Genomic DNA, 25578 nt, shown 5'->3' on the forward strand with positions numbered 1-25578 from the left:
CTGGGGGAAAAAAAGAGAAAAAGAAGAAGAAGAAGTAGAAGAAGATTGGGAGGGGAACCTGGGGTTTCTTTCCTTCAGCAGCATTTAACTGGGAGTTTATGGAGGCTGCAGCTGTGGAAAATGAAGATCTCCTCTGTGGTCTTCGCTCTCCTGACTCGAGCACTGCTTGGAGGTAGGAAAAGTTGATATTGTTTCATACTAAAGGGGGGTGTGGGGGGAAGTTTGCCAAATGGTTTTTGTCAGACTTTGTGGAAAGCATCAGAGAATGAGAGATGTTGGGGTGATGGTTGAGGAGATTGAGAAAACGCTTTCATCTGGTGGCCAAATTTTCTTTGAAAGCACTTCAGAGTAAGATTGCTGGGTGTGTCGTCAAGATAATAAGAAAAAGGTTACAAAGTTGCATGCACTTGCAGAGATCATAAGGACATCTGACATGAAAAGTGATTGTTCTCCTTGGTTGACTGATAGAAAATCAGTTTGCACATTTACTTCTACTTTTATTTGAGATCATTTCAGTCAAAATGTAACAGCCTGCTCGGAATAAACATGCAACAACAAAATAACACTTTTTTAGCCAGTCAGGTATATATATGTTCGTTGTCACTCAAACTAATTAGAAGACACAACTGGCACTGATTTAATGATGTGGCTGAAAGAGGTGTGTGACAGAAAAATGCTTGCGTGTCTTAAAAAGTGTAGATTGTAAAATTTCTGGAATAGTAGATGTGTGATAGTGTTTTAGAATACAGAGAAAGTGAACCTTTGTAGCTTCATATTCATCCCACGTATGTCATCTGGTGCCAAAAACAATAGGCTGTCAGCGCCACAGAGAAGGCGACTGTTGAGCAACATCAAACCCACAAGAGATGTTAAGACTAAATAATGGCATATAGCTTTAATTCGATTCATTAGACTGGTTGTTGTAAATTGTGCTGCTTTGGTGAGTTCAAGTTCAAGCCAGTTACAGTTAGGTATTACATATTAGATGCATATCATCCTGAAACTGTCAGGCTTTAACTATGGTTTTGAAATTTTTTTTTTAATGGCTTCCCCAGTTGGCTCAAATTATCAGGGTGCTTCTTAAATGTGTACAACATTTATAATTGTATTACAATATCTACATTATATCTTATTAATAAAAAAATGGACTAAACCTATGTTATATTTTTTGTTGTTGTTAATTACCTCAAATATTTCCAAGCGTTATCAAATTCAGAGGAATCTGTAATTTAATTGTTGTAACAGGACTTGATTGTCGTGGCCTCTGCCAAGACAGACACAACATGTTTATCATTGCCGTGGAAACACCAGATTTTACGTCAAAGACCATTACATAAGGAAGCGGGAACTGCTACTGAAAGCTGCCGTACTGTTGCTGTATTTGCTGCTGTGATAAAAAAATGTCATGAAAATTATGATCTAAATTATACTTAGATACATCATCTGGAAACATATTCTCTTCCCCAGGTCGGTTTCGGCCATTCGTTTTTACTACGTCAACTGGGAGTTAGTTTTTATGGGGAAAGGGGTTAGCAGATAGAACTCCCATATTTCCCTGCTAGCCTCGATGTCATATTTTCTTATTGTACTGATTGAGAGCCCCCTAGTGGCAGAATCTACATACTGTGCCTTTAAAATGATTTAAATATCTTGGGAGACATGCAGTAAGTGTGTTAATTTAACGTTCATATAAGGTGAAGGACAGTTATTATTGACATTTAATTTTGAACACTGGAGAGCTTTCTAATCGATGTCACCTTAAGCGGTAAACAAATTAGTTTTTACCTTGAAATGTTTTTTTTTTATATAATGAAAACAATGTTAAAGGCGGAATATGCGATTTTTTGATCCAGCAGATGTCGCCCTTGAGCACCAGCATGAAACCAAAACAACTCATTGCATGCTAATGCTAGCGATCTTTATTATGCTCGTATCCTCACACTGCATGTAAATTTACCTGAAATGAGCGTGATCTAGAAACACAGTTAAGCAGTGAGTACAGTATGTTATTCTTCTTTTCTCTAGTCCCTCAATTAAACAACTTTTATACGCCGGGGGAGGAGTCGGCCGCTCGTCCTGGCGATGTAAACAAACTGAAGATAGGACTCTGAAAACTCTGAAAACATCACAGACAGTGGGACTCAGGTGTTACACTCATTGTAGACAGTCATGACTCACAGAGTTATTTTCAGAGGATATACTTGATTTCTATTACATTTAAGTATGAAAAATTGCATATTCTGCAAGTGTTGACATGTCAAGTATCAAGAAAGCTGTGCAAATGTAATCTGCTTTTGAGCACGAACTGATAATCAGTACAACTACAATAATCTTTACACTGTAAAAAATTGAATTAGTTTTTCTCTTATTTACGATATATGATCATGCAGGAAACAAACCTGAAAGGTAACAAATTAAACCTCCCAAAAACTATTTTCTTACCATATGTTCAAATTCAGAAACCACCGAGCTGATGGTGACAATAACTCCTTAATTCACTGGTTCCCAGCAGTTTTTGGCTCGAGACCCCACTCTGACTTCACAAAACTCTGGCAACTCCAGTCATCCAAAACACATACAGCTTTTTGGTAAAAATTAACTTATTTTCAACTGTGTTGCAAGTAAACATTCCTTTTAGACCACATTTAGGCTTATACGTCTAAATTATTGTGGACAGAGGAAGAAAGACTGGGACGATATTTCTGCACAATGGATGTCAGACAGACAGAGACTCTGCAACTTCCTTGTTTTGGCATTGGCCATGGCCCACAGTAGCCTGTGTTCTTTATACTGTATTTTAATATAAAACATATTTTTAAATGATCATACGTTCTTTTAGATGACCCTATTTGAATTCCATCCGACCCCACATGGGGCTGGGACCCCAAGGTTAGGAAAGCCTATGTTTAATCCATTTATCAAATGAGGAGAGCCATAACCTTGTGTAACATTTTATTAGTTAATAATACTTATCTTTAGTTCTTTGCTTATTGTACAGAATTAATAGTACTGTTTAAAAATGTTTTATATAAACTAAGTGTTTAATTCTCTTGTTTCTGAAAGACTGTGCCTTGAAATAAAATGTGACCATCAACTCTAAATACTTCACTCAAAGTGACTTAATGTCTCTTAAACTTTTTGGTAAGTTTTATGTAGAAGAACTACATGGTGATTAAAATAAATGATCTTATATTAGACTCAGTACTTAATTTACCATGTGATTTTTTTACAGTGTAGCCAACCATCTGTGGTCTGGACCAAACAATGGAGAGACAGGAAAACAGCTGTGTGTGCTTAGAGGGATGCCTGAACTCTGTCAGAATCAAAGGGCCTCTGAAGCTAACATGCAGTCAAAACAAGAGTAGCAGTCTCCACAGTCATATGTGTTTTATTTACTCATAACCTGCATCCAATTCAATGACATAATTTAAGCTTAAAGGGGATTGGATCATTTTGGTATACATCTTTAAGGGACAATAGTATAGTATTTAGAAAATCCCAAAATCCACATTAAACATACTAATCCAATCAAATTCCTTTCTGTTTTTTGTTCTCCAGATTTGTGTTTGGCCATTAACGTCACCATCACCCCCTCTCCCTTCACTGTAGCCCAGGAGGGTGAAAATATCACGCTCTCCTGTGTCGTGTCCCAGCGGCGCCGAAACGCTGCTCTTCCTGTGGTTAAATGGACCTTCCTGCCTGCTGGCACAGACCGGCCTGAGGACGAACTCCTCATTGCCCGGGTCAACATGAGGAAGGCCCGTTTCTATGGCAACTACACTAAGAGCTTCCCGTGGCCCAAACTGAAATTGACAGTGGTGAAGCAGGGGAAGATCTTTGACCTTGTTATCTTAAATGTGTCTGAGGGGGACCGGGGGCTCTACATGTGCCGGGTGCAGGAGTTTAAAAAGCACCAGGACCGCTGGAAGGCCTCTTCAAACTGCACCGCCGCCACTGAGCTCAGAGGTGAGGGTCATATTTACTGTTTACATTATCAACAGATGAATTCTGTGAGCATAATCCCCTGGTTCACGTTTGTTGAGAAAATGACTTAGCCAGTCTAGAATGGGTCATAAGATATGGGTGCAGAAATCAACGTCTGTTCACCACTGTCAGATTTATACATGAATCATGCAGCAAACATGCTATGATGTACAACTTTTTCTGAGTAAACACAACATCAGAGTATAGTGATGATGATTCATTATGTTAATGATACCATTATAGATTCATTAATATTCAAAGCTGGACTAATCAATGCTTGTTTATTAACATAACTTCTAGTCATATATGAAAATATAACTTGATTCAAAGTTTTTTGGGATGTTTTTTCAAATTAATATAGTCTTTTTCAATGTTTGGTCAAACTTATATTTGTGAGCAATGGGATACTCCTGAATTTACCCTCTATCTAGCTATCTATCTAGCTACACAGTTTTTGCTCAGCTTTTGTCATGGAGTGTTGCAAAATATCCTTTGTAACTAAGGACTTCCTTTCCCATCCTTGGTTCCCAAAGCCTACGTTGGTTTGCCAAATATCTATCGTATAAAGTCAATATTACATTTAGAAATGTTTTTCACATCCTAGACTACAGAAAATGTTTGTTGAACAATATTATAACTTTCAAACTTCATTAAGGTTTACATGCAAATCGTTTGTATGTTTGACTCTTTTCTAATCCCTTCTTGGTAGAAGAAGCGAGTAGCTGCAGCCAGGTTTCTCACAGAATGTCATCACTGCTTCTAATGGTGCTGGGCGGAGACTTAAGAGCTATTTCTGCAACCACAACAGAAGCAATGACAAATGCTGTTTTGATAATAGTAGGGCTGCAAATAGTTTTTTCGCAGATGCCAGGTTTGTCTGCAGAGATCTAACAAGGCCAGAATCAGAAAACTCTGACTGCGATGGCCGCCCCTAGACGTGAACACACTCAACTGTTTGAGGCTTTTGCTCAAACAAGGATGAACAATGATGCTTGTTAACCCTTTCTAAAGTTGATGTAAACCCCTTATTTTAGTAATTCAGAACACAAAAATATGAATATACCTGAAAGGGACAGTAACACGGTTTGGTCCACCAAATGAGTGTAATATGCCCTGAAATGGTGGATTAAAGCAAACTAAAACTAAGTTAAACCAGTAATGACATAGTTCAATCAATTGGGATATAACTATGTTTGTTCTGCTGAAGCATATCTAATTTATCAGAGTTAGCATTTTCTGTAACCACAGCTGGATGATGTAATACATCTGGCTGAAGACGCGGTGAAGTTGGTTGCACTGTCCTGCTTCTGATTTGGAGAGGGGGAGTCATTGGTGGAAAGCCTGGAGATAAAAGGATCTTCCATCAAATTAAACTGTGGCTTTGACAGAGTAGATGATCTTGGAGAAAGAGCAGAGAGAGTGTGAGGTTTCAATACCACCACCGGGGTATGCATGACACATCCACTGGTGCCACACACTGAAAGCCCAGAGAGCCCAGAAATCCCTTCACTTTTTAATGCCACGACAACGGTTTTTACCCCACTTTCTCGTTGGCATCAGATTGAGTTTGCAGATGTTTTTTCCATCCTATACTTTAATCCATGACCACATTTAATTATTATTATCAGGCTCTCTTTACCTGAAAACCCCAGTTTTCAATAACAATAAGAGGCAATTACTACTCAATTCTTTTAATCTTTAAGTATACATTTTTCTATTTTTTGACTGGAGTTTACCAAGAGCAGGCTTGTTGAATTAAATTGTTATCAGGTCTAGCTACCTAGCTAAATAAATTAAAGTTAGCTTTGAGGTAGAGCAAAAGGTTTCCTCCTGCTTCATTCTAATATTTACAGCTGACTTTTTTTCGAATAAAAGTTTTGAAAGAGAAGCATTTCTGCCAACTGATGATGCAATAATGATGACAATAACCATATAATGCAGCTCAGAGCTAGTTAGTCAGATGGCTTTACGACTAACCCTCTAGTCTAGTTAGTCAGAGGAGAAAGTATGATAAGAATAATCATTATAGGAGACTGTAAATACTAAGTGATACTTGTTGACATCACTTTGAGAATTGATGAAGGCTATAGGGCACTAAGGGACATCGAGGGGCTCTTTACATCTGTAACAAGGAGACCCCACTTAAGTATTTGTGTTTATAAATTATATTTACAATGCATGTCATTTGAGTACTTGTGAACAGAACTATCTTCCCTCTAACTTCCCGACCCTGGGTCCTTAATGCTGAATATAGGACGCATGAGCGTTTACACTACCAAACAAAGGTGGATAAATGTGTGCCGGACCACCTACTGTAGGAATTGGGATGTGTTCACCTTACATTGAGGCTATCCACTTGTTATCAGATCACCCAGGATGGATGTTAATGCAAGGTGTAAACAGACTGAGAAAAAAGGCGGTATGCATCTTGAATGGTCACAAATCAATGAAAAGGCTGGCACATAAAGATACACAACAATTCATGCTTGTATTCTAAAGTACAGCAATTTAGATTTAGAATTCACCTGATGTTAGCCTCATCTACTAAAGTATGAATAAAAACAGATACATTTGACAGAAGAAGACTTTCTATGGTAGCAAATCGCTGAGAATTTAAGGAAATCCCTACAGGATAAAGCAGTGCTTCTAACATTAGCATATACTCTTAAAATGTCAGCAGCTATTGGCTGTATTATTACTTTGTTAAAGGAAATCTGTCACTCAAATCAATATAAAGAGCAAAAGATAGTCTAAGAAAATTGCTATGAGGTTACTCACTTCACTAGCTTGAATAAGAGTTAAAAAGATGTTTAGTCTTATCTTTGACACTTAAGCTCTTCTGTGTTTAGTTTTATAGAGGCTTAAAAAGACTGTCAAACCCTTCAAATGCTTACTATCTTTCTTGCTACAGTCCCATAAAAGTTTGTTGTACATACTGACCATGTCTGAAGTACACGTTTAGGCTTATGGTGACTGTCTTGCTATCCAGCATCCGTTTTATGTAACTAGCTAGAATTGCGTAACTTCTTTATGCTTCTTTAATCTAGAAAAAGAGCAGACAAACACCGAACACTTATGAACAAAAACAGATGCCTTGATGATGTAGTTGAAGGTTCTGTCGCGGTTGTATGAGCATATTAAAGCTGTTGGAGAGGCATTCAGTTGAATTGCTTGATTTGATCGTGGTTTATCCAAAGAATCAATGCATTCTCTTTTGCAACAACCTCAAGACAATTCATACTGTCAGTGCTCAACAACACTAGACGTTGCTCACCACATTTTCCATGGAAGCGTTCCTGCAGGCTGTGACTTTCATGTTGTCCACAGCCAAATGGGCTCATGTAGACACCCAGTCCCTTCCAGGAGCTGTTGACATTGGCCCTGACAAGGAGTTTCCCTCCCAGAAGTAGAGCAGACGGAGTCCACTGAGACTCAGCAGAAATGGAACAAGAGATAGTTGTGCTAAGGAAGGTAAAGTTTGAATGTTTGTCTGCAGCAGAAGTCCAGTGGGCAGCTGGCTCGTGTCTACAGTCTTTGGTGGTCAAGGATGTGGGGAGTTATTTTTATCTGAGGAAGCACCAGTCGTTTGTGGCTTCGGAGGTATTAATAAAAAAGTCAACGGTGACAATTTGTATAAACACTGCAACCACGACCAGAGAAAAACTTGAATATAATAAAGATAGGTTGTTTATTTTTCATTACACAACTGGAGTAATGAGGTTATTATTCTTGATTCAAGTGGAATTCTTGTCCTTTTCACTTTTTGACTATCTAATTTAATTGAAGAACACATTTTCCCAATTCTCACATATAGGTATACTGTGTGTTAAAGCAATGTGAAAAAAGGCTTAAACATTAGTATTGTGTCTTAATACATGAAGTATATTTCTGGGAGACAGAGTAAAAAGGAGTTGCAAAACCAACATCTGAAAGATAAACTATTAAATGTTTTAGTATTTGAATTGGGACTTTTAATACCACACACTGTCGATGATGTCAGCTGGGTGCTTTCAATAGGCAGGCCAAAGCAATCGCTATGCTTGACTTCACTATTGGTGCCCAGTGGACCAACAGGAAGGGTTAATTATTCCCGGTATTCACAGCACTGTTGACAGCTATGATAAACATCAGCTTCACATCTGAGGGGTTCAAACCTCCCTGGGACTGTTGCTCCACAGTCCACACTCCTGATGAGAAACAGCAGATGACTGAGACTTTTATGAGCATAAACGTGTGTGTTTCTGATGCCATACTGGTGGAATTCCTGCGGTGGGACAACATTAGGTGACCAGGTGTTTCCACAATCCGTCACAGACACAGAACTCCCATTACTCTATACCTACTACTGCTATAACAAACACAGCCCGAGAGGTCAGAGGGTTTGGTGGAGAATTTAAAGGGAAGAGCACAGTATGGACGGAGCACCAGTTTGGCATAAACAAACTGAGCTGAAGACATTTCTACAATGTGGGCGACTTTCAGTGAACAAGGATATTTCTGCGAGGAACACCGGACACGGATGTGGCATGGTTTAAGAATAGAAAGAACGTGGAACTCTGGGTATTCTTCTGGCAGCTAAATGAAAATCAGAAATATCTGAGATCACAAACATCTCTGGGTTGCTTTTAAAGACAAACAGGGACATATGAATAATTAGAAAAACAAAACAGGTCAATGTTTTTGGCCATAATAGGGTCACGAGGTACCAATGAACAGAAAAATACTCCACCAAAAGACAACAGGAAGTGAAGGACGATTCAACCCTTTGTAAAGACATTCAATGACGCTTTGTACTTAAATTCATCTGCTGGCTTTTAAATACAGTTAATTACAGCATTGACTGGCTGTAAATGAGGATAAAACAGAGGATCATTATTCTGTCCCCTGTCTTTGTATTGATGTTTACAGTGTTGGGTTTGTTGGGGGACAAAAAAGAGGCCACGAATCTGAAAAACAGTCAGTAAATGAATGCAACTCTGTGGCTCAGATGAACAAAAAGTAGCCTGTTGTTAAGTTTCCGCTGTAGTCCGACTCAGTCTTCAGCCATTCAAAAGCTGCTGTCAAAAGAAGACACAAGGATAAAAGCCAGTTTTATGGCTCACAGTACACCAGATTTATCCAGTTTCTGATCATTCCAGCATGTACAGCTGCTGCACTGACAGACCTACGCAGAACCTCGGACAAAAACACCGCATAAACGTCAGAGATGTTACCGAGATTTACACTGTGAATGATTCACTGTGAAGGCAGGCTGGGACTTTAAATTAAGTCATCTGCCATTTAAATAGACGAGAGAAAGTCTGTTTGAAATGGTTTTTCTTTCAGGAAGACTGTGCAGTTCACAGTGAGGCTATGTCTGTATGCACTGATGGATTTCCTGACACTGATGATTTGAGATACACTGGTTTTATTTTTAAATCATCACATAATAAGGAAACATCACAATAATAATAGATAATATGTCAATAGAAATATGCCCACTCATTTTTTTGCAAATCACTACATTTATTATATGAAGAAAAATGTTAACCATAACAATAAAACCAAGAACAAAACACTTGTCCACCTAGCATTTTTTTTCTGAGAACCAGCATATTTTTTCAATTGTTTCCAATCAGGTGAGAGTGTTTGCAGCAGCAGGCAGTCACCTGTAAAAAAAAAATCTATTTTCCAAATATACTGCATGATATTCCCCATATTTGTGCCTCCTATGGATTATGTCTTGTACCCACATCCTCTTTGCTCCATGTCTGCTGGGGTAGAAATAATCTCGAGTATAAAACATACAGTAAAGTAACGGAGCAGTGTCAGTCATACAGCAGCCGTTCTCAAAAGACTGTTGTCATAGAGACAGGACGGGCGTGCAGCGCTATTTTTCTCAGCGCATGAACGCTTCATGCAAGCGCTTCCGAGCTCACAGCCAGCGCTTCTCTGCCTGGAAAAAACGTTAAGTGAACACAGGGGCCTTAGAGAACAATACTCCAAGTGTTAACTTTTTCATTTTGCCTTTGATTATTTTTTGTGTTCAGAAAAAAACACTGAGTAACTTTGTAAAGTTAATAGGCTTTGTTGTTAGTTTTATATTTCAATTCTTGAAAAAAACAGTCATGCTAATGTCGAATCTCGCTAGCTAGGCTAGCTAGCTTTATCAGCAGGGATGTATATTAACTTAAGTGTGCATTTCCTTTTCACACCTGTTCAATCTCAACTACTACTTCAGCAGTTTACAGAGCTATTTAAGTCAAACTTAAGCCAAACTAGTAAAAATAATCTACACCTATAAAGAAGTCGATTCTAAGGTCTGCTTGATTTTTTATATTTAAGTCCTTTCATAAAATTTTCTTTGCATTTTGCTTCATTTTGCTCCTGTTTGATTCATGGAAAGGATCAATCATGAAGTTGACATAGCAATTCTGATATTCAGTGTTTTCATCATGCACATGTTAATCATGAAGCATAGGCTTTGTCTCAACTCAATCCTAAACCATTTTATCTGCAAACCATCTCATATTTAAAAGGTAAATATTTGACAAGAAATTGAACAATCCTCAGCCAAGTTCGTTTCTTTCTTTCTATCTCCCCCCTTGACAATAAAGGTTTCCTAGAATGTAGGTCACATATGGTCGACGAAGGATTAGGGACCGTATCCAAAGGAATATTCCCCACTGAGCACAGTCTGAAACCTGTTAGGTCTATAAAAGTATTTTATAGAAAGTGTAAAGCCAAGGTAGAAATCACCTTAACTGGGTTATTGACAGCATACTGTACACCACCATGTAGTTCTCTATGAAGTGAACTGGTAGGTGCTTTTTGCTTTTGGCTTTGGAGTTAGAGTGACCATATTTTCAAACCTCCAAGTCGGGGGCACTTTAACATTACCGCAAACCCACATGTCGATCCACAGATTTGTGACCTGCACTGGTCATACAAGGTGGTAGGTAAAAGTTTCTTTCTGAGCAGCCTGTTTAAATTGGTTGTCAGCAGCGTTTGCTTCACTAAAGTAGATTGTAACAGAGATACTTTCAGCCTGAACCACTTTTTGTGTTTTAATATGGCTTTGTTTGTTGGCATTTCAACCAAGAGCGACTGAATATGGACACTTGCAGTGTGCAAAATGCAGCATCTCTATAGGCTGGTACTTTTTGAAAGAAGCTGTAACTTTCCTGGAGCTCTTTGGAAACCGCTGACTTCCTTTTCACTATGACAGCAAGCCTACCTGTAGTTACCTGTTATTACGCAGCAGGTCCTGTTAGGATGATAAGCTAGGCTAGCCTAGATAAGCTAGATTCACGGTGCATCTGTGGTGTTTTTCTATTGGTTAGAACAGCAACAGCCTTGGCAACTCTTGGCAACGACATTGATTAATATACTGTATATAGAGAAAAATCAGTGTTGTAAGCACAGTGTATTGTTTTGGCTTGTTGAAACTGGGACATGGGCTGTTCAAAACCTGGACATATTACGGTTATAGATATTTGTTGAGACTCAGGACACAGAGCTTGAAAAAGAGACGGTCCCGGTCAAATGGGGACGTACGTTCATCCTATTTAATGTATAAAGGTTAACCTTCTATAACTGGCTTTTTATCGACAATAAGTTTTTCTATAAATGCAGTTCTATAACAAAATAATGAGTTGTGTTGAAGTGTAAACATGATGCAGCATTTTTTCATCTACTTGTGAGTTTTCACAGGACTGCAGGCTTTGCAGTAAACATCCATTCCATCTATGTAATTTCTGGCAGTTTAATTCATGCTCATGCTGTCCCACAGTTTTATGACACCGGTTGAAATTGTATTTTTTCTCCCGTTGATAGTTGTGCTTGGGAAGTGTTTTTTCTCAGTCTGCATTCAATTATTTCAATGTCAGTTTCCCCCAAAAACCAACAGCATATGTATTCACCTTGAAGGAGGAATTGCGTCTTCCTAGCGCACATTTGTTTAAGTGATGCTAAAAGAATAGCTTTAGCAGCAATAGGAGGAAGTTTCTGGTTTGAAATTGCTTGATAGGTTTGTTTTGTTTTTTTATTTGCTCTTTTTTATGCACAGAATGTTGTCTTAAGTAGTTTTGCATGAAAAAAATTAAATCCTTGTCATTGCAGGAGAATCCATGCAATAGCTCTTACTGTTCAGATATGTTATGGATTCATATTTTACAGAAAACTTTGTCAGTTAGTGAGCTCGCATGACAGCCAGTCTGCCTGTGGGAAAGTCTCCAGCCAGCATGGCCAGCCTGCCTGTCGTCAGCTGCTGGTGGTTTGGGGTATTTCAAGACGCCTTGGTGGGTGTCACTTCACGAGCTTCCTACCACCAGCTCAGCAGGAGAACAGCAGTGTTAAGACTACTGTGGTCAGATGGGGTGGAGAGATGATTGAGTGTGTGGGACGAGATTTCAGGTTGAGTATGGGAAATATATTTTCTCTCAGCCATTTAGGACTCAAGCAGCACATAGCTGGGATTCTCATCAAACAGATCAAGTCTGCATTGACACTTCTGACTCCATGTTGGTGCTCAGATTGGATTGGATTGGAGTGAAACAGTTATCTAACACTGAAAAGACAATTTGACCATAACTGAGCATTGCCAATGTGTAAAGCTGTTTAATGGGCTTTTATTTGAGCCAGAAATACGTAGGTAACCAGAGAAAGTCCTGCCAAATCATTGAGCTCATGTAAATTAGCTAGCCAGTTACATAAAATCTGCCATGCAGAAACAATTACTTATAGTGGCTACATCCACTGGCACCGACAGGAAAAGAGAAGCTCTTATTTTGTCTTCCTCCAAATTCAATTTAAAAAAGGACCACCGTAAAAAAAAATACATTTATGAATGAAAGTCACCAACTCTGTCAATGTTAACTCTGAAACTCTAAATGTTGATGGTTTTAGCCCAGTTTTGCCAGACACATAAGCAAATGCGTTTCAGTGTGGAACCACTTTACCATAGTTTTCAATCTGTCTACAAACCCCCCAGTTATGTCCATCCTCTCTGTCTGTTGCCTGCTCTACTTTTCAGAATATGTGTGTTCAAACAGGCTGTTTCACTTTGTGACATCATAAAGGGCAGTAACCCCTCCCCCAGGTGGGTGACACTCCCACAGCTAGGTGTTTGTTCTGCCCTCTGAGTCTGTCTTCTCATCCAAGCCCTTCTACAGTAGAGGGGCGTGGTTGAACATAGCTCACCTGCATTTAAAGCTACAGACACAGAAACAGCCTGTTCTGAGCAGGGCTGAAATAGAGGGGTTTATAGGCATGATTAAATACAGGATCAGAGAGGATTTTTAACAAGGAAGTTCACGGTCATGTTTTTAGGTGCTCTGAGACTTCAGAATAATACGTGACTTTTAAAAGACTCTAATTAAAACTGATGCTTCTTGTTGTATTAAACAAAATGTGAGATGTAGTACACCAATGGGCTCTGTATCCAATTTTTAAAGATCCAGATACTAATACTAACCAGATACTTTACTAACCAGATACTTTGATAGTTTGAGTTATAAGCCAATACTGCCCCCCCCCCCCCCCCCCCCCCCCCCTTCCACCAAAGAACTGTGAAGTACCATCCAGTTCATAAAGTAATGATGTGATTGCAATTCCAAATGTTCCACATCAGTGGAAGCTGATAGTTGTTAACATAATAACCTCAATAGCACTCCACAGTCAGGCAGTGAATCAAAATCACCCCACTATTACAAAAGTATCTGCCAGAGCAAATGAAACATGATCTTGCGTGCTGTATGTGGTTTGAAAACTGTAAGTGTTGTGCTTGATTGAAATGCTAAACCATTGTAACAACAACTTCAGCTTCACAGTTAAGGGCATCCTCACTTTTGTCAATCAGGCTTGCTATACTTCCCCCAATGTTAGCAAAGTGGCTGTTGCTGCAAACACTGTGGCATCTGTTTCAGTTGATGTGCATGAATTCACCCTGTTAGCAAACAGGGAAATGTTTCTTCATGTTTCTGTCACAAAAAAAACATACATTCAAAAGAAGAGCTATGTCAGAAAGGGCTAAGGTTGTCTTGTTTTACCAAGAAAGTTTTATTATGCAGACTGAAAGAGTGTTTATTGACCAGCACACGGGTGGATGTGTGGTAAAAGTTCAGGACGGTGTATAACCTTAACCAAACTGTTTCCGCTAATGGCTTAGAGTTAATGAGATATTTGACCTTTTTTCGTTCGGTAAAGGTTAAGGTTGAGACCTCTGGACAGTGAGTCAGAAACAGGCAGGGAGGAGGCTAACCTCAGCTAGTTGTCTTCCTACAATTAGCTTTATTTAAACTTTAGCTAGCATGTAATCAGGCGGCAAGGAAGCCACAGTGATGACTACGGACTTTACAAAACTTATTTTCCTCTCTCTCTCTCTTTCTCTTTCTTCATGTAGTGCACGTCCTACCCTCCACCAAGGCCAAAGAAAGCCTGTGGAGCTTGTTTGAAGGTAAGTCAGCCTATTTTTAGAATGGTAAGAGTGTGTGTGTGTGTGTGTGTGTGTGTGTTTTGTGGTGAAACAGCAATGCATCGTAGTTGGAGAGCAAATATAGCCCAAACCAAAGGATATCGCTCAGTGCCTTAAATAGCTCGGCAAAACATGCACATCTTTTTTTCCTTCAAAAATGTGTGAAGAGTGAAGCAACAGGCACAGGGCTGAGGTACTGTTTTGACCAAAGTGTGTGCAAATGTATTTGTGTTTCAGATGTGTACCTGTGTGCAGTGCTGATCTGCTCAGTGGGTCTGCTGTGTATGTGCATGTTTACGGTGACAGTAACCTGCCAGTACATACAGAGGAAGCAGAGGTTAAAAGGTTAGCAGCAACCTTGAGATAACTCTCATCTGACCTTTGATTAATGTAATTTTAATGTCTTCATGTTTTCTGTTATCTTCTTTCTTTCGTCTCTCTGTTGTCTCTACCAAGTATTTTGTTTCCAAAACTCTAAATTAAGTCAATTTCATGTAGAGTAGAAGTTTGCATTTTACCAAAATACAATAATCTTTGGCTGAAACGTTATGAATTTATTCCAACATCCTTTATATCTCTGCAGACAATTATCACTTGGTCAAAAGCCCCCAGAACAGGTAAGATTTTATACAGTGATTCACAGCTTATTGCATTGCCAAACTTGTTCTTACGTACGCTTAACCTTTGGTAATTCTGTCTAAATCCAGCTCAGGGGAGACTGTCACAAGCTTAGTCAATATGTCTCCTGCCCTGCCTAAAAAAGAAAGGAGGTACAGGAAGAAACGGAGCAGAGACTACCAAGAGGAGATACCACCAGAGATACCAGCAAAAGGTAGACAAGAATTCACACCCACAGCTTTGTCCTACAGTAATCAAGCATTTTGAACATAAATGTAAACTTTCTGTATTAAAAACAACTTACAAGCTGCTCATGTTTTAAAAAGCAGGAAAATGTGAGCAATAGAAACAAGGTAACAAGTTCTTTTTTTCTGTCCCTGCAGCTCCGATTGGAGAGAAAACACGGAAACCCAAACTTTTAAAACCACAACCGAGGAAAGTTGTGTTGGTGAGTTCAAAATGACACCCTTTTGCATCTTGATTAATTAAGTTATTGTTGTTTATTGTTGCAAAATAATTAGGAATCATGTCAGTACTAATTCTAACAATGCAATGAATTTCCTCTTGCATTAAACGTCACATACCCAGAAAGGAATAGATACGGCCAGTCATATACCTGTAAAAAAAGTACAAGAAAATGTCACAAAATGTGCCACCTAACCCAGGTTTAATTTTGTCATTGTCACTTGAATGAAGTTGCTTTGTTGCAGCTTGTAACGATTAGCACACAAAGCTACAAGAGGTAATTTAAAGGTAGAGTCAGTAGCTTTTTCCAAAATAATAAAATACAGACTTCTACAAAAGTAATGCCGCTTAATCATCAGTTATGGCCCTCCATAGATGTGTGGTGGTGACTGTGTCTGCAGAGATCCTATCCTCTGCATGTATTTTGATGTTTGTGGGCAAGATGCTGGTGTGTTTCCCCCAGCCAATGACAGTGTGCAAGGAAGCTTAGGGGTGGATTCAATTCAGCGATTAGCCATAATTTAAACGGGCTAATATGACAACATACGTAGGGAGGTGAAACAATGACAACAATGAGGCAATGTGGATAAAGCCAGTTCCAAAAGCAGGACGAACTTTGGGTTCGCTTACACCCTCCGACGGGGACTGGGGAGTATGCCGGCTTTCTGTTGGACAGGCAGGCGCCAAACACTGGTGGCTAGCTTGTGCTAGCATGCTGTAGCTTGCAGTGTAGGTACAAACAGTAACCGTACATACATCCTTCAGTGATTGTGCGATTCTGGGGGTGATGAGCCCAGGAGGAGGGCCCCAATTTGAAAGATGTGTTTACAAGCTGCAATGAAAAATGCAACTGATTGCAGCTTAAAGTTTGGCAACCTCAACCCAAGAGTCTTGTAAGGGCACATCCACTGAAGTGACATCTAATCTGAGAAGAACATTTAGCTATGTAGAGTGTGGCAGGAATCTTCCACAACTTTCTTGATACTTTTCTAACCACTGATACCACTACAAATACTTATTCTTTCTCTTAAGAATCATGTTTTTTACCATGCCTTTTTTTCTTCCTTTCTCTCCCCATCTCCAGCCAAAGATTGTGGAGGAGAATCTGACCTACGCCGAGCTGGATCTGGTGAGGCCAATTCCAGAAACCAAGGCATCATGTAGCGGCACTGTGTATGCTCAGATACTGTTCGAGGAGCAGCCGCTATGAAAGGAACAAACACACCACTAGAAACTGTGCCTTGTGTAAAAAAGTACTGTCTATTTATAGTCTGTGTCATTTTGTATTCAAATAGTTTGTGAATAGCAAAATATGTATTGTCTTACAATTATGAAAGCGTATGATTTGATGTTTTTTATACCTACCTTCAATATGACCAAGGTGCAAAAGGAGATATTTTGTATACTAGAGTATTTCTCTTTTTTTAACCATGCTGAAATCCTGTGTAGCTTCAACTTGGAATGAAATAGGAGTCAACAGAGCTGATCTAAACCAAGTTAGTCCGTCAGAGTAGGAGGGAGATGTGAGATTTGATTATTCAGTTAATCTGAGCCTTCTCCTCTGATCGAAAACAGTTTTCATCCAATATTTGCAACTCAATCTCTTTGGTTCATGTTCATAGCACCTATTTAGAGTCAAGTGTACTCATATGTTAGGTCAGATTTGCTACCATCTTATGAGAAAAAATACTGCTTTGAGTTCCAGGTTTAGTCAAAACAAGCTGTTCTGTGCGTTAGGTATGGAGCTTTAAGACGGAGCAGATTAGCCAATTTATCAGAAACAATGGAAGAACAAGATAGCATTGTTCTAGCTAGCTAGCTAGCTAATCTGCAAACCAGCAAGGGGAAGGTATTTTGAAACCATAACATGACAAATGGCAATTATTAGCCATAAAATAAAACATCACATTCATTGGCGGTTCTAGACCACTTTTACTGAAAAAAATAGACAAAGATGATCATGCATTAACAAAAAAAAAATATTATGCCAAATAATACCGCACATCATTAAATACCACTACATAAAAATATCATGATTTCTATTTGTTTCAGTGACTGTATTTATAACCAGATTGTGAATCAGGAGGTTAGGTCAAATACTATGTCTGTGTTATAAGGGGGGCTCTTCCTTTTGGAGGGTGGGGGGCACAGGGGGAGCAAGCTCAGTGTTACAGGGGCACTGGCCCCCATCCAAAACCACCAATGATCACATTAAAATGTTGTTTTGTACGTATTCGTACGTGAGTGGAAAAAACAAAAACAGTTAGAACATGCAAGTAAGGACGCTTGTGGATTTATTTATTTTTCAACATTGGAGAAAACCATTCTAGCTACCAATTTCTCAGATTCTTTCAGGATAAGATTACTGCCTCTGAGCTTTAGCTTTAAACCTGATCTATTTTCAGACAGTATGTCATTGGGAATGGTTTTAATTTTCTCCAAATTTAGGGGAAAAAAGAATTTCTGGACTGTGGCATTTTAGTAAATTAAAAAAATCAAAGCCTGTTTGGATGACGGGGGGGCAGTAATGTGGGGCATTCTATGAGATCTTTGAAGTTCCTTGAGCGACTTGAAAAACCATTTTAGAGAATCAGATTTATGAAGGCAAGACAAACTAAATGAAAGTCTTCCGTTCTAATGGGTGTAGATCATCACAATTTCAAAGTCAGATTTACTCCTGGCATGTTCCCAGCATTATCTGCCTGACGACATCTGCGTCCAGTTTGTTTTGATGTGACACTTCATAATGACCACAACTCCACAGAGTTGATATTAAGGTAGCGATTAGCCCCTCGACCTTCCCCCACAGGCAAGTATGCGAGACCTTTCATCTGGTGCCAACATCAACTTAACAGGCTGTTAGCGCCACACACACGAACACAAACATACACGAGAGTGGAGTTACATGTAGGGTAAACACTCTTCTAAGTTTAAACACATAAAGGCACATCCACTGTTGTGAGACCTACACCGTGCCCTGGGACAAACTGAAAGCTGTTTGGACCTTTTCACCTTAATGTAAGGATTGTGGTGATTTCGTAGTTTAAGATAAGATCAGCTGAAGTCCCACATGCTTTCTCACTTTCCATGAGTCCCAGTGTGAAAGTGCTTAGGCTTCTTTTTCCATTCAGTGATCCTCTGGATTCAGGCATGGAAAAGCAAAGCAGAGTTTTTATAAAACAGTGAACTTGAAACCCAGACAAAAAGGCACCGGATCCCTCCCTTCCCACAGACTCCCAATATCTCATGTGGCGTTACCAGTGAGGTCAGATCAGTGCTGGAAGAAGCACTAAGGTCTTAAACTAAGTACTATTACAACATTAAACAACAACAACAACCAGATGATCTTCATCACAAGTAATAATCTGGCATCCTGAGTCATAATTAGGCATGGTCAGTACAAGCAGAGTTGCATTTAAAGTTATAATACTTGCACAATAACATTATAAAACCCTGTGAGTGTTTATTTTTTGTATATTTAATTCTTAAACTATTAGTAACTGTAACTAACGCATCAATGTGTAAGTATACTTAATGTTCAATTGTAGTCACTCCAACTCTCTCTCCATACTGAACTGATTACTGGGAGAGTAAATCCAAAGCACTGAAACTAAAATATCTTTTCTTATTTTACTATAATCTTCAGCTTTTTATGCCTTCATTTGTATTTTTTGCATTTTTTTTTATAGTATCAACGATCAATATTTCATGGTCATCTGAGACAACTTTAACTTTCACCTGATTAGTAACTTCTCTCTTCAGAAATAAAAGATAAAAAAGTAGTGCTTCTTCTGGAATTAAATCGAGCACATGAAATAGGAGAAAAACAAAATACTTCTGTAGAGTATAAGTACAGAAAATGTTCTTCTCAATACTTTGATCCTTCACACCGCTGAGAGTTAGCCTTTCAATAGTGTATATTTCAAAGGTTCGCCTGTTGCAGTGTTAACTAACATAGCTAGGCCTATCTGTCTGCTAACATAGAACTAGAGAGAAAATTGAGTGACTTCAGTTAAATTATTTCACTCTTCTGTGAACCATTAAACCATTACCTAATCTGTGGTAGGTGTATTTAGTTATGTAATGAACAACAAAAAAATATATATAGACTCTATAATGACTCCGCTAACTGCTAATCGACATAAAATGCATACAGTAGGATCCATGCATATGATTTTGATGATGAGTATGGTTTATCTCCAGTTACAAAGTCAAAGAAGGATTCAGTATCTGTTTTAAAAATGTCAAGAAAGTCTAATTTCTTGTTTGTAGCCTGAAGCAGTTAACTTGTAGAACAACTGCTTACTTCCAATATGGTTGCCGGCCAAAGCACATGTGCCACTTGAAAAATCACAACAAAGAAAGTAGGACAGAGGTTTTTAGCTGTGTCACATGTACAGTGTAAGACACCTTATATTTAGCTGGTGGTTCATTTCAATCTTAACCACCATCAGCCTCCATTTTTAGCAGTTCAATGTTCCATTGTTGTTCTCTGTGTCTTTCAGTTGTACAGTTGTGTGTATTATTCACGTATAAAATGCCTGACAGTGACCTTTCAGTGGCAGGCAGAAGTGTATTTAAAATGCCCTTAAACTGTGAAATGTAAAGTTTCTTCCAGACCACGTTGTCCTTAATGGGAGTCTGCTAACTCGAACCATGTGTTTGAATTGTGCTCACTGCTCCCTGCTCTCTCTCTCCCTCTCTCTCCCCACCACTGACCTCTGCATTCATCAACATTCCAACATTTGTTGTTCATTTTCTTCTTTTGTACAGTTTTTTGTATCAGTAAGTGAAATAAATACGAAAGTGGATTTGAGCAGCATGTGCCTAAATAAGTTTTTCCTTTGTGTTTGCTTTTTGGGTGTTGATGTTGGTTCATCCATCAGACCACAACTTTGCTTGAAACTGAAACATCTTTACAACTATGGGCTGGACTTTCATGATAATTTAAAGAGAAATGTATTTCCCTGAAAGGATCAACCACTGTGACTTTGGTTATCATTTAAGTTATCTTCACATCTTGTGGAGTATACCTGAATATCTACTGGAAGGACTATCACAAATGTTCAAACATACCAAGACAATGTGCCCTAATCAGTTCTTATTATTTTTTCCTGGTTATGCAAAGAAAAAAGGGAGAATATTGTTTCATTTTGGGTTAACTTAATAAATACCCAAGTACTCTTTGTGTTTGCTGCTAATTAGCTAATTTCAATACAAATATGCTCAACTATGGTAAAAATGGTACCCATAATATTCTGAAGGTATATGCTAAAAAATAGCTTATGTTGTCATTTCAGGCAGTTTTAATGCCCATTGCCTATCATCACCCATCGTTTATTTGTCTTGTCCTCTGCCACAAATGAAATTAGCCATATTGCACCCACGAGGTCTTAAAATCGGCTGCCAAGTTGTGGATTGTTTTAGAATTAAAGAAAATATATGATTGGTTTTTTTTGGCAGAAAATGCCATCTACCTTTTTCTTTTTTTCACTTGACATCAATCTGATCTGAAGTTAATGAAGCAGCGAGCTGGCTCTTTTCGTGGTCAAAGAAGGCTCATATATGCTGTGCTTGTTTTTAAAGTTCTGTGCCTTGGCTCTGGTATCTACCATTGGCATGGCCCATTAACTTTCAGGAAAATACAGTATGGTTAATGTAGTGACTGTAATGTCCAAATTTCTAATTGTGCTTTTATTCACTGCCATAGGTGTATGGAAAGGTCTATGAATGAAATAACTTCCTAGAAGTTCCTATTTAACATCTGAAGCAGGCAAACCATGATGAATATATGGTGAATTCTTGTTTCCTAGATTATACATTATTTGTTGTCTTTCATTAACGTTATTCTACGTTACATTGCGAAACGGTAAGAACCTTATGTTCCCATCACCTATGCCACCATTTCCTGTTCACCCGTGACCAATAAACATTCAACCATACCGCCCAATTACCCCAATTATCAATTATCAATTATCAATACCTAGTGTCCAAATGAAGTAAATAAACATATAAACCAAAACCATTGAAATGCAATACATAAATACACACACAGTAAATTGGCTCCTACAGTTAAACGTTAACCACTGAAGGAAATATTTGGACTCAAATTGATTGGTTAAAGCATTTGCTCTTAGAGCTCTGAACTCTCCGGAAAGAGTTTCAACAAAAGTGATCTCCAAGCTCTAATGCTGTCAATGTTAATCATCACATGAAATAATATCTTTACTGTAACCTAAACCTGGATTCCCCAGCGTATAATCATAATTCCCCTCCATGTTGTCGTAAAGTGGAGACATGAGAGGGGCGCAGCTGTTAGCAGCCGGGATGGGTGTCAGCTACTCTTGAGGTGGTGGAGGCGTTGTAATAAGAGAGGGGGAGATTTAAATGTTATGTTTAGTTTACTTACTACCTCCCAATTATTTTGGAAGGGAAAAGAGAGAGGAAGCTCAGTGTGTGCATGGCACAAAAGAAACCCCAGAGGTCGAATGAAAATGTCTCACCCACGAAGAAAACTTGAACATAAAGACGCAGATCTGTAGAGGACTGAGATGGTTTGGGGGAAGTGGTTCATTAGTAATAAAATGTGATCTGTTAGGTAAATACAGTTTACGTTTTTGAAGTGGGTCGTATTGCTGAAAAGGGAGTATAAAGGGCGAGTCAAGAAGAGGAGAGAAAGGTTGAAAAAAATCCATATTTTAAGGGAAGGGGGTGAATAAAGGCTTTCTCAAACACCATGGCGCTCATTTCCTGTCTGAGCACAAAACAGCAGGCTCTACAGACACTCCCTTAAAAAGAAACAAGTGATGTCACCAGTAAACCAGCCAAACACAACCTATTGTTAGAGCTGAATTCCTTGAGTTTGTCTGTGCTTGTTCTGTCTCCATCTCCGTCCATAGAAAAACAATGCATAGTAAACACAGTCTAACATGTCCTGTGTGGTTAAAGTAATGCATAGCTACACTCGCCTGAAGACAAAAAAAAAGGATTTAATGATAGACTTTGGTAAATAGGAATCACTAGAGATTATGTAAGGCTCATGTCCTACAAGAAACGTATATCAAACGTCCAACAATGAATGTTAAGTCCAAGTTGGAATATTGACCACTTCCTCCTTGGCCTATTCTGTAAGTACTGTATAAGCACCACTCTAAGGTCAAGTCTGCACAAACCACACAGTTAAGGTCTTCAGCCAGACCCACTTGGATGCAACCCATAGGCCTCCCAATCAAAATAGTTTCAGACTGTTTTGTTTTTCATACTTCATCTGTGAACTTTACCCACATTTCTCTGTTTCCTCATAGACAAGCGAGTTTAAAAAAATGTGCCCCATGGTCACAAACTTTATGGTACAGCACTTGTTTTTAAAGTCGTTATAGGTCATTATGCAAAATACACTTTACCATGTTTTTCGAACACTAATATGTGTCCCTACCCTGTCTACCCCCCAACCATTTGGAGATTTCCCTTTGTGACATCACAAAGGTAACCCCTCCCCCAGGTGGGTGACACCCCCACAGCTAGGTGTTTGTTCTGCCCTCTGAGTCTGTCTACTTACTGTAAACATCCCCTTCCAGAGAGGGGCGTGGTCAAACACAGCTCACTTTAAAGCTACAGACACAGAAACAGCCTGTTCTGAGCAGGGCTGAAATAGAGGGGTTTATAGACATGATCAAATACAGGATCAGAGAAACTTCACAGACATGTTCTGGGGAGCTCTTGACTTTTTTAAACTTGTTGAAAAGAAGGCTAGTACTGTATGTGACCTTTAAAGGAAAAACAGGAAAAAAAAAACCCAAAACAAATAAAAGAGGTTTACCTTTTCTCTCTGCCACTGGATATAATACACAGAATCACAGAAATAACTGTTAATATCTGCCTGTTCCAAAAGCTACTGTGAGAAACTTTTGGTTTGTGTTGATTTTTTTGGCGATACCTTCAAACTCAGCATTTCAACTCAGCCCTCTGTGAATCTTGTCTTGGACATGTGTTAGTCCTGTCTGAGATAAAAACTCTTCCTAGGGTACTTCCTCATAATAACAAAACGATTCACTCAATGTGATTTTGTTTCCATCAGAATTGTAAGCAAAGGCCTTTCTTGTCAGCATGCTGTAAATGTCTACTTTGTAAATGTTTACCTGATGGCAATCATTATAAATACACTAACTATCACACAAATCATCTTACATCTGATGGTCTTGTTTGTTTTTGTAGGTCGAGGAATCAGCCTTTTTTTTTAAAACCAGTTAAAGCTCCTCACAGTTGGTTAAAAAATAAAATAAGAGTTGGATGATTGTAGCTGCTCTTTTAGTTTTGTACCCAACAGCCTCGTACTGTTACTTGTGCCGCTCTAGAATTTGTTTGACAGACACACTGTAACTGCTGAGGATTTCAGTTTGAGGTTTATTAGTCTGCAGCACAGGCGACTGTCATCTCTCAACACTCTGAGACACTCTGCTGTTGTATGGACCTGCCGTGTAAGCAGAACTAATGAGAAACAGCTTTACTCAGGCTTTAGGTTACCAAAATGATGACATCATTCCACCATGACTTTTAATATTGTTAACAGTAAAGAAAGCTGTAAATGATGGATTAAGGGTAGACCATTTTGGGTTTGTACACAAAACTCAGTTATTTAATTGTTCAATATATATTAGAATAATGTAAATCGTGTAAATACTGCTGCTGCTACTACTATCTATCTGGTTATATTACTTTTAGTAATACGCCTATTATATCATTGTTTAACTGTAGGGCTAATACCGTTTTCTCTCTATGAATCACATATGTGAATATTATTTTGATTTATTCATGTATCTATTTATATAGTTGTCAGTTTATTTTTCAGGGACAATACATGTAGGCACTGTTACATTTAATTAAAGTTCAACAGATGCAATGTATATAGGATATGGTCTTTGTTCCTGGTTAAGTTTTTAGGAAATGACTCACACACAGTAGTCTAACTCTGTTAAATAGAAATAGAAACTGACAATTACAGCAGACATAGGCGAATCTATGTTTTTAAGATGTATTTCTGACTTTTTATGCCGTAATTGTAGAGATAGGACATTTATGGACAGAGTTGGGAAACAGGGACAGAGAGAGTGTGGAACGACAGACGGGGAGAGGAGCCTCAGGTTGGATCTGAACCCGGGCTGTCCGCCTCAAAAACTACATTGTAGTTTGGGCGTACATTGGGCGAGCAAACCTACCACTCGGTCACTGGTGCCCCAATAAGAATTGTTGCATTTAATTAATGCTCTAATGTAGGCTAATAATTGCCTGTTAGGGTTGTGCTGCAGCCATGTAGCACGAACAGTCTGCGTCAGTCAGGTCTGTTAGTTCAATGGCTTACAACCATAAATGTCTGCGCTTTGCTTCACAGGGCATGTTAGACGACGGTATTCTATAACATTGGTGGTCTAGTTTTTTTGTGTTCTTATTTTGAAATCCAATGGCACAAGTAGACATTGTTTCCCTTATTCAACGGAACTGGATTGCTTCTCTGTGTTTCTTATCGCTCCTTTAAAGCCAAGTAAGTAAAGTAAAGTAAAGTAATCAGAGGCTACCAACCATATGATACTGTGGCACTTTAAGGGCTATTTGTGTCCGCTTGAACAACTTGAACTAGCAACAGACTGGAAGGACCACTGAACTTTAGACAGTATGAACAATGATGTGTTTACTTACTTTCCTTCTTAATGCAGTATCTTTGAAGAGTGATGTGTTTGGTTACAGGCTACTACCAAGATGAGATTGCTGCTGCTGTATGATGGATGGATAACTGTTATATACCAGAGACCTTAAAACATGCAAAACAACCAAAAGGTTTCTTGCTGTGTTGATGTACAGTAAAACTCTGTTGGTTTGAGCTCAACCTCTACAAGCAGTGATTATGGCTTCAAGAAATGCACATGAATAGACTGACCACAGCTCAAAATCTTTGACTTTAAAAAGTTAGGAGTCTACTGGGATGATGACTATTCAGTGAAACAATTCAAAACAGCTCAGTGCTTCAGGTAGTTTCAACATTTGTTTTTTAATCTAACTAAGGG

At 38.7% G+C, this 25578-nt stretch overlaps 1 protein-coding gene across 1 annotated transcript; it reads left to right on the forward strand.

Moving 5' to 3' along the window:
* Window positions 1-20336, forward strand: vstm4b (V-set and transmembrane domain containing 4b). The gene is made up of 8 exons (XM_020644777.3): window positions 1-172; window positions 3559-3966; window positions 14366-14419; window positions 14675-14782; window positions 15021-15054; window positions 15145-15269; window positions 15439-15503; window positions 16605-20336. The coding sequence occupies exons 1-8, from the start codon at window positions 121-123 to the stop codon at window positions 16728-16730; spliced, it is 972 nt and encodes a 323-aa protein (XP_020500433.1). The 5' UTR covers window positions 1-120; the 3' UTR covers window positions 16731-20336.
* The last annotated feature ends 5242 nt before the right edge of the window (window positions 20337-25578 follow it).

The sequence above is a fragment of the Labrus bergylta genome, chromosome 21 (assembly GCF_963930695.1).
Source record: "Labrus bergylta chromosome 21, fLabBer1.1, whole genome shotgun sequence".
Classification (NCBI taxonomy): domain Eukaryota; kingdom Metazoa; phylum Chordata; class Actinopteri; order Labriformes; family Labridae; genus Labrus; species Labrus bergylta.